General features: G+C 37.7%; 1 protein-coding gene across 5 annotated transcripts in view; it reads right to left on the bottom strand.

Moving 5' to 3' along the window:
* PAN3 (poly(A) specific ribonuclease subunit PAN3) overlaps positions 1-15,478 on the bottom strand; it is a 135,327-nt gene that overhangs the window by 103,786 nt on the left and 16,063 nt on the right. For all 5 annotated transcript variants that reach the window (XM_040448109.1, XM_040448110.1, XM_040448111.1 and 2 more), the window contains exons 2-4: positions 12,609-12,730; positions 11,790-11,856; positions 9,635-9,705 (exon numbers count right to left, since the gene is read on the bottom strand). In XM_040448109.1, the coding sequence (XP_040304043.1) occupies positions 9,635-9,705; positions 11,790-11,856; positions 12,609-12,730 (260 nt within the window). The remainder of the gene's footprint in view (positions 1-9,634; positions 9,706-11,789; positions 11,857-12,608; positions 12,731-15,478) is intronic.

Raw genomic sequence — 15,478 nt, 5'->3', positions numbered from 1 at the left:
CTCTCTCTCTCTCTCTCTCTCTCTCTCTCTCTCTCTCTCTCTCTGTCCCTTCCCTGCTCACTTCTCTCTCTCTCTCTCTCTCAAAAATAAATAAACATTAAAAACATTTTTTTAATAAAATAAAAACAAAACCTCTTCCAGCTCACAGCTGTCGTCCCTAAATTAATGAAATGTCCTAATATTTTAGCATATTTGTAATTATGAGAAGTAAATTGGAAATTATAATTTCATTAACGATTGGTGGGTAATCTAAACTCACTGGGAATAAATAGACCCCCAAATTGACTAAAACCATTTGAATTTTTTAAATCAAATACATTAACTAATTTCCATATAATCATCAAGACAGGGAACTACCTCTACCTAATTTACTATGTGGATTTTAAAGGCTCCTACACTTAATTAATTTAGAATAGTAAATCCAGACCTACAAACCACTGCAGCATGGGCTCCAATCATCTTCCCCGTGAGTAAGACACTTAAAAAATCAAAAACAGAGTAAGCCAGCTTCAAAGATTATGTTGTATTTTGTCCCACCATTCGTTACAATTGTGGGCTATTTGTGAAAACATACTAGGTTCCTTAAGTTTTCATTGTTCAAATAAAACCAAGAGTAGGACGCAATGGGCAAGCGAGTCCACTAAAAAACAGACCCACTGTTAGAGACTCGGGGGCAGGAAAACATCTATAAATGAAAAAGCCCTTTTAATTTGCGAAGTCAATGTACAGGATAACAGGATGAAAACAGGATGCCCTAAGTTATATCAAATACAGCAAAACAGGATTTACATACACACACAAACATATTTTTAGGCTCTACCATGAGTAGTCCCCCAATATTCTATGCATATGTTTAAGGAAGCTTACAAAGCGGTTATTCCTTCTGTTCTTAAAACCTCCAGATTGTAACGGAGTTCTACGCCAACAAAAGCAAGACCAGTGGAGTACTTCTGCTAAGCAAGGCTACATTTAATTTCTAAAGAACTGGAACACCAAACTGCAACTTCTTTTATTCTTCTGGTTTAGAATGGAACTGAATATAAAACGTAGAGAAAGAAAATACCGTGCCCAAGTTATTTTAAGTGAATCTGAGGAAAGGTGTTTTCCTCTAAGTCATGAAAGTTATTTCCACAAGAAACTATCAACTGTAATCATTTTATAACTGTAATCAAGTTTTACAATGTATTCCAGTACTTTATCAAAAGTACCCATGATGCTAAACGCCTGATCACTCATTAGCAGAAGGTTCCCTTTTTATTTATTTACATTTGTCCCCTGGCTTCAATCTTGAAATGAAGCAGAATATCCTCAGAGATGCTCTTTACTAGATAGAACTGAACCTAAATTAAAGCAGTGGTTACTCAAAAGTAATCTCACACACATTCAGAAACAGATACACACGTTTTAGAACTACAGAATCATAAGCAACAGAACACTGGAACAACAACTACCACGTGGCAAGCACAAGGCACTACGCCAAGCACTTTATACCCATTAACGTATTTCATGCTCACAACTCTGTGAGACCAGCACAACCGTAAAGCCCGCTCCACCGATGAGAAAAGTGAGGCTATCCGAGGTTAAAATAACTCACCTACAATCCCACAACTAACGTAAGGTCGGGCTCCAGAGTTTGCACTCGTAACTGTGATATTCTGCCTCCAATTTGAAGAAACCTGTTCCATATTCCTTAACATATTTCAATCTTAACCTTATTCTAGCTAATCCTAAAATAGCCAAATACAAACTCCCGAATGAATCAATCTCTGAATCTACCTGGCATGGACGGGATCGATGAGAAACAAGAGCTACAGAGGCTCCATTCAAAGAAATAAAATCAAGCAGCTCCCTCTCCCCATTTCCAAAATGCAGGGGAAAACATCCTGGGAATTAAACAGAGTTGGGGAGGGGCACCCGGGTGGCTCAGTTTCTGACTTCGGCTCAGGTCACGATCTCGCGGTTCGGTAGTTCGAGCCCCACGTCGGGCTCTGTGCTGACAGCTCGGAGCCTGGAGCCTGCTTCGGATTCGGTGTCTCCCTCTCTCTCTCAAAAATAAACAAACATTTAAGAAAAAAACAGAGTTGGGGAAATTATGCACTTTGGGTTCAATTTAGCTAAAACTTAGGCTAGAATGTTTGTGGATGGAAGTTCTAAACTCACCTTTACTAATTCATTACTGACCCCGACTTTGTAGAAAATAGAGATGAACCACCAGCAATGCCAAGCAGCTGAAATCAGCTACTTCACTTTGTAAACACAATGACCAGAGCAGAGTAAAAAGAAGCCAACCACATAATCTCAGAATGAGCTACTAGTTCCCAAGTCCAGATAGACAATGCACCATGGTTTTACCCAACTATCATTACTGGGTTAAGAACTAACTCAAAACGCCCAAAGCTAAACCAAGAGAATGACTACAGCCCAAGAGTATTACACACTGTATATAAAAGGCACGTTGCCTCAGTTCACATGTTTAAATACGGTATAAAAGTGTCAAACATCAAACCACCACTCACTTCTTAAAAAAACAAAAAGAAACCAAACAAAACAAAAACAACCTCCAAAACGCAAATCTGCCACGAGATCTTTTATAATTCATCGGTAGAACAAAATTTCCTTGCAGTCATAAATTTGGAAGATTCTTTCTTGCCTCAACAACAAAGGCCAAGTGGTCACTGCCCACAACATACCAATTAAACTGAAGTACAGAAAGTAGTACATGGTTGAACTCCTAATTTGTCACAACAAAATTTAATCTGTTCTTTCCAAAGCATAGCTTTATCTCAACACAATCCTGGAAGTCAACCTGGAGTACTCTTTATTTTGCAGGAAAACAAAATTAACTCTTTCAAAACTGAGTCCTTTCCTGTAAGAACTATCATATTTCTAAACAAGTTTGAATCTAATCTTATTTACACAGCATTTTAAAGAAAAGAATAAATTAAGACTGGAGGTAAAAACAATAGGAAAAATGTCACATTTAAATCTGACAATTAAAATGCAGAGAAGATGAAGAACATATCCATTTGCTAAGGAACGTTAACTACTATAGATCATTAGCAATAAAACGACAATACATTAAAATTACAAGAAAACATCGACAATCCCTTCAATTGAAAATCACTGACTCGGCATACAGGGAATTACCATGTTATTTTAACCGAAATGAGCTTAATATTTTGTTCTTTTTAAATGTACTTAGTAAGGGATAATCAGAGTCTGTGTGACATTTCAAAAGTGACAGCGTAAATCACTTGTGAAATTCAAGACCAAAAACAAAATGGGAGACTGAAACATCCACTAGAAGAGGCCTAAACCTCTAACATACATAGAGCTTACAACGAATTTAAAAAGAATAGCCTAATAGAAAAACGAACCAAGGACATTAAAGAAACACCAATGACCAATTAACATAAATGAGTAGTTCAACAGCACCAGTAATCAAATTTAAACAATGAGGGGGAGGGGGGGTTGCCTTATACAGTAACAAAGATGCGAAATACTTTTACATCTCTGTGTTATCAAGTCTGTAGGAAACCAGAACCTATCAGTAGGAATGTAAACATGTACAACATCTCTAAAAGGTTATCTGTCAAACATCAAAAGTTTATTTTTTTTCAAACATCAAAAGTTTAATTGTGTGTTCCTGCCCCAGAAACTGTGTTTATAGAAATTTTTACTGAGAATCACATAAATGGAAAAAGGAACAGGCATAAGGTCAATGTTTTACCTCTTCCCCTGTATACTACCAGTAGCCTCTTTCCACTACCTATTTTTCACCTTATCAAAGACTCATTTCACCTTTCTCATATTGCCCTTGCTAGAAAGACTTTGGGTTTTCTCTGAAATATAAGTAATTATTATCTATATTATTCTAGGTAAATTACTTTCTCTCTCAAAACTTCCATTCTCCAGTTTTGTAAAATGAGAAAAATAATCTCTCTCCAAGACCCGTTGGGATGATTAAATGATACAAAAGATAAAACATATTAACTTATGAAAGAATTATGTAAGTTTAACACATTACCTGGAACAGATACAGAAAATCACTATCAATACAAATAAAATCAAGTTTCTATCCATCTCTCACTACATCATGAGAAATCCCCACGTGCATTTTCACCAAACTGGAAGCACGTGTTCGAGAAGCTAACGGCTATGTGGGGAGGAGACACAGAAAAAGTTGGGGGAGGGGGGTCCTGAACACCTCACAGGAAAGATGGACATCCTCAGAGCAGCTATTGGAGACCCCTATTTCCAGTCGCAATTATAACACAGTCTAATCCACAGTGAGCAGTAACAGATTATCTATTTAGCTACAGTTAACAATGTATTAGTACAACTACCATTTATCGGGCACTTCTGGGCCAGGAAATATTTTTCGTCTAGTCCTCATAACGCCACATAGTAGGCACTCAGCATGATTACTGTTTTCATCTTGCGAATGGAGAAACGCTTCACTAAGCCTAAAGACACAAACATAATCCGTGAAGAAATGGAGAATCGATTCAGACTGCCTGGCATCCAACTCCAAACCCTAAGACTTCCAAGCATTATTCAACACCACTGGGTTATTACTACTCCGACTGTTTGCTCTTTGAGAGAAATGAAAACTCAACAGGAGCTCTGAGTAAGCTATAAACGGGGACCATGGCATAAGGCGCCTCCCTACCTGCAGGGACTTGGATCTAACAACTCTACCAGTTGCCATAGGGACTCATGTGCATCTCTAAATCTACGACCTCACCTACCTCTGGCTTAAGTTGGGAGAGCACACATTCCCACAGCTTGGCAAGTGGAGATGAATGGAGGTTTCATCTACGCCAGTAAAACAAGAATAGCGCTGTTTAATTTGGAATTCTAAACACAATTTTCCATAGAAACATTACTCATACGATACTCATGGGTAAATGATATTGATGTGGCTGATCTGCAAAACCTAAATACTAAGCAAAACAATTCTTGAGAACATATATAAAAAGGTTAACAACTGTGGTTTTACGGGTGAAGTTTTATATTGTCAATTTCCATTAAGACTTCCATTTCAATTTCTCCATTTTCTCGTCCCCTTTTATTTTTCCTGAGATCAATACTTGGCTTGATGTTCCAAAATAAGCCTAAGCCGCAGAAGGATCAAAGAAAGATTTACATTCCAAACTTCCTCTGCTATAATTCTATTAATCTCTCCAAATTTACTTTAGCTTTCTCCAATAAAAGAACCCTACCACAAATAGTCTCCAGTTTCCTTGTAACTCCATAGTTTGTTCCCTAGATTAGAAATAATATAAAAGTCATCTTTTGAAGACATTAAAACAGAAAGGTTACAAGAAAAAATTTAAACGTCAAATTAATCAGAAAACATACTATATCGCCAGTAAATTTTGTAATACAGACGGGTGAGAGAGGGAGATGCATGCTCTTGAGGTAGAAAACAGTGGGAAGGAGGTCTCAAACTGAGATAAAACATGGAAGGAAGCAGAGAAAGTATTGCTAGTCAACTTCTCCCTCAAACAGAATAATCCAGAACTGGACGTCCAAAATCTACACATCCTCACAAATAACACGTCCTCACAAATAAACCATCAGCAGATAAGCCAAACCCTTTTGGTCCCACTTCCCTCATCCCAGCCAAGAGCTTTAAAATCAGGAGAAATAAACATGATACGTTAGAAATCATTGTCTCCTGAGTCCAAAGGCTTTAACTTGTTAATTAAAACCTTAAAAAGCTCTTCTCCCATTGCTAGAAATAAAATGCAAGTGCCCAGGTAAAACCGCGTGTTGATTGAAACAACACCATAAAGTACAACTAAAGCAAGAAGTGTAAATGACAGTCACCAGAGCCTTCTTTGCTGTGGGGGAGGGAGGCGGTGAACGCGAAAAGGACTCTCGATGACTAAAACATGAGGGCAAAGAAAGGCTAAGAAAGAGATACACAAGGGGAAGCCAACAACGCCAAATACAAATTTTGAAGCTTCTCACTCTGCTTGGGCATTGTCTCAATCATCTGTGGTCGCCCTGCATACAAACTCACAGCTTAGCAAGAATACCCAGCAAGACATCATAGTGCTGATTCACTTCATTTATGCATATCTGTATTCCAACATCTAACTCTGTTATAAAGATACTCTCTTCCCAAAGTATCCTTACCCAAAACCGTACAGCTCTATACTTCACACTTGTGATTCACGGTGACTCTCACCCCTTTTTCTGTTACGCCAGTTTGCAGCTTGATCTCTTTTGCTGTTAAGGTTTCCTCGTGTATTAATCTCAAATACATTAACTCCCATTTTCAACAAAACCCCTTCTCGAGTGTTTTGGGGGGCTTATCTCTCCCTCAGAATACACGGCTACAATTCACTTTCTTCCACCACCACTCCTGGCCAACAATGATTATACACACTTTCAAACAACGGTTACTTTTCCTATCTATCATATTATTTTTATCTAATGTAGAAAACAAATCAGTGCTTCTCAAACATCAGTTGTGAAAGATCATTTTTTTCATAATTTCCTATATATCATGGTTGTATACTTTTATAAAGTAAAAAGGAATTACCAGAAAAGTGAGCACATATTTGGATGTTGCAGTATTATCAAATTATTACAGAAGTTTCTAAAAAGGTATTTCCAATCTTTTAACTTCCGTCTCCACAGACAGGTACCAGACGCTTCAGGGACTGGCGCCGGTCCCTGGACATGAGCAGTAAGTACTGCCCTAATGCATACATTCTCAGTACACGACTCTTCAGGAAGTCTTTCACATGCCTAGCAACAATAAAGCAACCCACACAAATGGCAATGAACCTGTTTAATACTGTTTTCCACATCCCACATTTTACTTCAGCCAGTCCCTACAGATACAGGGCCTCCGGTCATAGTCTCTTAGCTTGTCGATGATAAAGAGGATTTAAAAATTTACTGAAGATCCTAACTCTCTACTTATAATCGAGCAATATCTTCTGATTAGTAAGAGTCTTTCCTCTCCGTATTCCACACCTTCAAAAACCACAACTCAAAACATCTTTTCTCCATAAACACTTCTGCATCTAGAGAATTCTCTGCGATTTGGCAATCATCAGACATTTACGTTGGCACTAATTAATATGCCGTCTCAAGTAGGTTCATGTACTGCCTTTTCAATTAGATTTGAGAGAAGCAGTCAGTATAAACATCATTCTTTTGCAATTTTCCACATAGCACAGAGTAAGTCTGCTTACAGTAAAAGCAGTGGTCTGATCTGACCCCGAGAATTCTCATGGTCCCCAGGCAAAAACAGCAGCATGCCTGGCCTAGGGACTGGCCTGAGATTTCCAGAAAATAATTTAGCTATGAAACACAGTAGTGGGTATGGCCTAACTTAACTGTCTGTTCCCTCCAATATCATTATGAAATAAAAGGTCTCTCAGTAATCATGACAGCCTTCTAAATCAACTTAGAATTATATTTACATAAAGTTGAGTTACTTCCACTAAAACGACATCATTAAGCAGACATTGAGAATTACTACGACCAAAGAAAAAGTCTACATATGCCTTCAATTTACAAAGTGTAGCATACAACACTCTTATGCTAAGAGTTTTACTAACACAAAGAAATTTTAAACTTTCTCAATTCAACCATTAACAATTTTAAAACACACGCAACCTGTACCAACAGACTCCTAACTATACAGTCCACTACGGGGGAAAAAAATCTATGTCCCTACATATTATTTTAAATGTAAATGGCAAGAAAATATGGTCCTTCAAAGACCTACCACTATGTGAACCCTGAATTTCTAAGTAGAGACTGACCTGTAGGTCCTTTCAGTTTAGACAGACAGTGAGTTTTAGACATGAGAGAGACACCACAGTCATTATCCAGGGCACGTTTGTCATTTCATGGACGCACACACTGCAGCCGAGGAAGCTGGCCCAAGGTCACAAAGCTGGAGACGCCGGGCCTCAAAAGTTGCAGCACCGTGCTCGTTTCACCACGTTACTCCACTTCCCTTCCAAACGTTGAGGTCAGATTGGTAACAACATTTCCTTCTACTACTTTCCTACACTAAAATGAATTTTAGAAGAATGGACACTATATCCTCCTTTTTCCAATCTCCAGGGATTTTTACTGTTTTCTCAAAAATGAGTATCGGCAGCTCTCAATCACATTTCAATTTTAAGGTACTAAAGCCTCATATTAGGAATACTTTCAAGTGTTTGTTTGCCATGCTAGTCTTACTTTCTACTCATACGTCAGAAATGCTACTTATCACAGTTAACTGATCATCAAAAATGCAAAAAATAACAAAAAATAAAGAGGTGAAAAGGCCATTAAGGGGACTCCTCAGACTACTGAAGGGCTTTTTATTTTTTCCTTAAACTAAAAAGCTCCAGATACTTTGATTTCTAGCTTTCACCTGCTTTTCAGCATTTTACGGTTTCCTTCCACGTCGCCAGGCTTTGTCTGCTGTCACTGCTCCCTACTGTCAGTTAGCCAACCTGCGTTCAATTCTATTCCACTTCTACTATGTGGATTCAAAACTACACGCTCCAACTTAGAAGACCAGTATGTAAAGCAAGAGTAAACGTGCTCTCGGTGACAGCATAAGGAAATGTATAAAATTAAACCCACACATTTTAGTTTACATTAAAAGTAGTTCATAATTAATTACCTCCTTGTTCTTATCTATTGTTCAAAATGGAGATAATACTAGGTACATAAAGTATTAAATATCATTTATACCTGACGCCATTAATTCTTATCTTGAGAATATCTAGTCTTCTTGAATTTCCTTTTATACCACCCTCTGATCAAATGCTTCCTAAAACCATCTTAAACTTGTATCAGTTTCCCAAAATTAATATTCTTTTCTTCCATTACTTAGGAAACTGAATTAGTTACAACACTGTAGTAATTTCCACCAAGATTTACAACCTCCTGAACATCTTTAGCTGCTACTGATCCTAACCAAAAATATCACCTTCTGTAGATTATTATTACCATTAACATGATGATTCTCCGTAAGACTCAAAGGCATCAAACTGTAATAAAATCTTCACTTCTACCTGTCATAGAAGTAGCCCTATAAAATACTTCAAAATCTATGCCCGACCTATCACCCTCGATGTCAAGTAAAATACAGTTACATTTCTGATATGAGAGATTTTAAACTGTTTTTAAACAGTTGAACCAATCACGAAAAGTTGAAGATTTTTAAGTTTGCCCCGTAATGAGAAGTTTAAATTAGGGGAGAAATCTTTGAAATTTAGACAAAGCAGTTAGGAAATGAAGTTAAAATATGATTAATGTGCCTGTAATGGATCACATTAACAGCAACTACAACATTAAATTTGATGTTTTCTTAAAAATAGAATACATTAAGGTAAAGAAAATGAGGAAAAAAGAGAAGGATTTCATTCCTTCACATAAAACATCTCTATTTCATGCACAGAGATAAATAAAATTCTACACGTATGAAATATATACCAAAAAATAAAAAATAAAAAGGCAAGCAAAAGCAACGAAAATATCACAGTCCATTAAAAGCACCTCCCCAACTTAGGAGAATATTGACCATTATATTATATAGGTGATGACCCCAATATCACTTGTATATTCCATTTAGTCTCACATAAGTTTCAACTTCACCTACCTTTCTTCTCTGAGAGATGTTGAGGGCACCAAAGTCATTAAACAAGGATGAAGCAGGTGAAGTTAGAGGATCTGGAAGGTAAGTTACATAAGTTTCCACACAGACAACTCAGGCAACCCACAAATCTAATAAATGTTTAACCTGAAAACATTCTTAACAGTAATAAAAAGTCATATACCACAGTAATACTTAAACTCAATGCCTCATATACAGTGGATGTTCAAATATTTTCTAAGTAAAAGAAACACAAATTAGAGGATACTTCTTTCAGTCAATACTTAGCCAATTAAAGTATCAGCTAATACTTTAATCAGAAGCTACATGGATTAGGGTACATCTGTTTGTTTAGAACCAAAAGAAAAATCAAACAGAAAAAAAGAAGAGATGGCTGTTGACCTTGTTATTAGGAATGTGTGTTTATGAAAGAAGTAAGTCTACCATTTAGTAAGTGTTTGTGTATGTGAAACCAAATCATGAGAAAAATTACAAAGGGCAGGGAGGTGGGGAGGACAGAAAGCCATGCTCTGAATGACTGGACTTGAATTTTAACACTTAGGCCAGGCCTTAAAACCATCTATGCAATATTCTATCTTTTTTAAGTTTGTCACCAGATATTTTATATTCTTACTAAAAATATAAGTAAATTGAGTTTTTAAAGAGGGAAATATTAAATGTTTCAAAATAAACATGAAATTTAAAGATTTTATAGTTTCAAAGTTCTATTACTCTGTTCAGAAGTTACAAACAAAAGTATGTCTCTAAATGGTTTTTCCCTTAATAAATCAGAAGAGTTTCTGAAAAGGATACGTGACACACATGGAAATCCTTACCTTCAATTCTGAGCTCTAGTTACTCTTATGTTTCTCCTTAAATGATCCATGAAATTCTAGAATCTATAGTAACTGTTCTTATTTACAAGGACCTACTAACTCTCTTCAAAATGCAGTATAGACTGCTGCTTAATTTCTCCAGTTTCGACTGCCTGAATTTTCATAGCTTAGTCTGTCATTAGAATTAACAATTTAATATATGTACAGAAAAAGCTAGTAAAATATTTTTACGTAATTTATACATTCAAGGCACCTAAAAATAGGTACTATTATGCAGAGTACTAACACTCAATTGTTACATATTTTTAAGAAGCTATTCTTGAACATTTTTTTCAACATTTATTCTTTTTTTTTTTTTTTTTTTTTGAGAGAGAGCGAGCGAGCGTGAGCGGGGGAGGGAGAGAGAGACAGAGTGGGAGACACAGAATCAGAAGCAGGCTCCAGGCTCCGAGCTGTCAGCATAGAGCCCGACGTGGGGCTCGAACTCACGAACTGTGAGATCATGACCTGAGCTGAAGTCAGACGCTCAACCGACTGAGCCACCCAGGCGCCCCCTTTGAACATTTGTTTTTAAAATAGAATACAGAAAGATACTTGGAAATTCCATATTAAAAACCTTAAAAATGACCATGATCTTGCAAACAGTCACTGCATGTCTGTTTCCGAAAGAAATAAAATATAAGCACAGATGCATACACATAGTCCAATATTAGAATACTTTTTTTTTTTTTTTTAATTTATTTTTGGGACAGAGAGAGACAGAGCATGAACGGGGGAGGGGCAGAGAGAGAGGGAGACACAGAATCGGAAACAGGCTCCAGGCTCCGAGCCATCAGCCCAGAGCCCGACGCGGGGCTCGAACTCACGAGCCGCGAGATCGTGACCTGGCTGAAGTCGGACGCTTAACCGACTGCGCCACCCAGGCGCCCCTAGAATACTTTTTTAAAAACTTCAGTAAATTATGAAAATAAGCAATAGAATTCAATTTATTATGATCAAGAAACACTCCTAATTTTAAAGTGTATCTAATGCCATCTTAAGTATATGAGTCTACTTAGCTAAGTATTACGTATGTAAGTATATGTATATATGTATACAAGTACACATATTTTCACACTCAGACATAACCACTACTTGGAATTTATGGAATCCAAACAACAGTGATCTCTCTAGATCATTCTTATTCTCTTCCTTTATACATATTCATAATTTTCAAGACTTCAAGGTTTCTCCAATGAACACACTGTTTTAGGATCAGAAATACACACATATGCATGCACGCATACGTACAAACACACAAAAGAGAAAGAGAGATCCAGTCTTACCGTGGCCTGCATATGGCTTAGCACTGTCATTCAGAAGGCTTGGGGAGCTGCTACTGTTAGTCACTCTCTGCAAAACAAAATAGACAAACATTACATCACTGAGAACAGTCAGCCAATTCAGACGAACTCTCTGCTTCTTCCCCTCCGATCCACTTCTCACATCACTGACACTCTAATCTGACTATAAATGTTGCAACATGGATTACATTAATTCGTGTAAAAATGTCCAAATACTCTCTACGACACATCAGATGAAAATTTTACTCACTAGCCAGATATTTGAAACCAAAGCTGCACACCTATTTTGAATTGCACTTCCATATTATTAGCTTGGGCAACGCATGTAACTATTCAGCCTCCCGGTCTATAAAATATAAATTTCAACATCCATCTGAGAAGACGTAAAAGTCAACAAACGCTTTCTAATAGCCTCTCCCGGTGTGTATTAGCCTTCATACACCTTATAGATTCTATAAAATTGGGCTATTCTCGGTTCTCTAAACATGTTCATTGCTTTCTTACACTCCATACCCTCTACAGTCTCTCCATCCTGAAAGGCCTTCACTCCATACCCACAAAACACAGAGAGGAGTGAAAACTAGTCTCTTTCCATCTGTCTTCTACATACTCCACTGTCCTCCCACCCCATCCTACCCTTGAAAGCTCACACAGACTCCAACTGTATCCCACCAACCTCATCAATTCCGAAAACCTTCCCTCATACTCAACAAGTTTAGGAATAAATGAAGACTCTAGACGTCCCCTGACACTGGAATAAACTTCACTGTTTAGTGCCATGTAAATTCAGACTAAGGATACCTGCATCAAGGGATACTTTGTTTCCACTGGGCTTCCAAATCCATTGACTCCAATGAAGCTGGTGCTGAAATAGGAATCTGTGAGACTTGTATCAGTTAAAGCACCTCCATCTATTCCAGGAACTGAAAGAAAAGGAAAATTCAAGCATTTTAATTATTTTGTACTGTACATCAGTACAAAATACTGATGTAGTTTCTGTGTCTCTAATAGATTTTAAAGTCTCAAATCTCTGTCACACTTCCTTTTATTTATCTGTTCATAACAGAAGGCAGGACCAAATAAAATTGGCTCAGCTCTAAACATTTGTTGAACAATGCTCAAGCTGACGGACTTTTTTCCCAGAGATAGTATTTTATTTTGTATTAGTATGTAAGCACCACCAAACATAACATGAAGAAACAAACCACACTTGCATTTCATTTTCTCAAGTTTTCTTTCTTTAACTTTGCAAGAAGACAGAATACAAACACTGCAACTGAATCTTCAGAGGAGAAACAGATGTAAGTTTCTCAGGACTGTTCTCTCAATACATCTTATGAAACAGACCAGCAGTCTCACATTAACGCATAATTCAGTAAAAACAATTCTGCAGTATAGCAATAGGATAGAGTTCAGAAATACAGACAAGCTGTTGATTTTAGGATAGGTTAATACAAAATGATTGTTAAGTAGTATGACAATCCATCATACATCCACAAAGTAATGGACAATATGGTTTAGATGCTACCTCCTGGTAATTACTTGGAATGTTGCTATTTTCTAAGCTGATAGTTAAGTACAAAACCATATGCTTTACAAATCAGCTAAGCTCCAAGTAGGATTGTCCTCTTCTGGGCACAGCCTCTGAGAACCAGTGAAACCACTCCCACCCCCAACTAAGCAAACTAAGAGAATGCTGACAGTTGGATGTAGGGTGCTATGATCTGAACGTCTGTACACCTGCAAAACTCACATGCTGAAATCCTAACCCCCAAAGATAATGGTATTAGCAGGCAGGGCCTTTGGGAGGTGCACAGGTCATGGGAGTGGAGGTCTCAGGAATGACATTAATCTTCTTTTTCACAAGAAATCCCTAAAGACCCCTCGTCCCTCCCACCATGTTAGGATACAAGAAGGCACCCATTTAGGAAGCAGGAAGTGGGTCCTAGCCAACCACCACATAAAATGTGCCAGTGCTATGATCTTGGACTTTCCAGCCCCCAGAACTGTGAGAAATAAATTTCTGTTGTTTGTTAAGACATCCAATCCGAAGTAGTTTATTATACTTCAGACAGACTAACACATAGGGATTCCTTGGAAAGCAAACTGAGATCATTTTTCTGGTCTATTTTTAAGACTTATTTCTCAAAACGTCCACTATGAAAATGAAAAATGTATTCCTAGAAAAAAACATAGTATATATAAGGTTCTAGCCATCTGCAATTTCAAACATCCACCGGGGTGGGGGGGGTGGGGGGCCTCGAACTGTATCGCCTGCAGGTACAGCAGAACTACTGTATACACCCAAAGGAAACGGAATCGCTATCTTGAAGAAATGTCTGCACCCCCATGTTCACTGCAGCATTATTCCTAATGGCCAAGGCACGGAAACAACCTAGGTATCTGCTGACAGATGAATGGCTAACAAAAATGTGATACATATATACATATGCATAAAATGTGATATATACATACACACATACATACACAATGGAATATCACTCGGCCATAAAATGGGAAACCCTGCCATTTGTGACACCACAGGTGAACGCTGAGGGCATTATGCTAAGTGAAATCAGTCAGAGAAAGACAAACATAGTATGTTCTCCCTTATATGTGGAATCTAAAAGGGCCAAACTTGAGGCACCTGCATGGCTCAGTCAAGCGTCCAACTTTTTATTTCAGCTCAGGTCATGATCTCATGGTTCGTAAAATCAAGCCCTGCATAGGGCTCTGTGCCGATACAGCACAGAGTCTGCTTGGGATTCTCTCCCTCCCTCCCTCCCTCCCTCACTCTCTCTCTCTGCCCCTTCCCTGTGCATGCTCTCTCTGCTCTCTCTAAATAGATAAAGTTTAAATAAAAGGGCCAAACTCAAAGAAATAGAGTAGTACAGTGGCTGCCAGAGACTGGGGAGTAGGAGAAATGGGGCGATGTTGGTCGAATTTCCGGCTATGACATGACTATGAGTAAGTCCTGGGGATCTAACGTACACCGTGGTGACTATAATTAACAAAACTGTATTATATAATCGAAAGTTGTTAAAAGAGTAGATTTTAAAAGCTATTACCACACAAAAAGAAGTTAATTATGCGAATGGTAATCATTTTGCAACATATATTCATATCACATCATCAAGTTGTACACTTTAAACTTAACAGATGTTACAAGTCAATATCCCAATAAAGCTGGGAGAGAAAAAAAATCCATACATATACTTCACTTTTCCTGTTTTGGAAGGAAGAGAATGGGATGTCACACTTCAAGAATTAGTTACGGAAACCACTAACCTACGATACATCATTCTATATACATCATGAAGGCCCTAACTTCCTATTTATTTTTTTTTTCCGGCATCTAAAGAATTTACTTTTTTTTTAACTTTATTTTTCAAAATTTACATCCAAATCAGTTAGCATCTAGTGCAACAGTGATTTCAGGAGTGGATTCCTTGGTGCCCCTTACCCAGTTAGCCCATCCCCCCTCCCACAACCCCTCCCGTAACCCTCAGTTTATTCTCCATATTTATGAGTCTCTTCTGTTTTGCCCCCTCCCTGTTTTTATATTATTTCTGTTTCCCTTCCCTATGTTCATCTGTTTTGTCTCTTAAAGTCCTCATATGAGTGAAGTCACATGATTTTTGTCTTTCTCTAACTTCACTTAGCATAATACC

Source organism: Herpailurus yagouaroundi, unplaced genomic scaffold, assembly GCF_014898765.1.
Source record: "Herpailurus yagouaroundi ecotype Mexico unplaced genomic scaffold, PumYag 197, whole genome shotgun sequence".
In the NCBI taxonomy this organism is placed as follows: domain Eukaryota; kingdom Metazoa; phylum Chordata; class Mammalia; order Carnivora; family Felidae; genus Herpailurus; species Herpailurus yagouaroundi.
The sequence above is the reverse complement of the archived record's forward strand: the minus strand, read 5'-3'. Positions and strand labels throughout refer to the sequence as shown.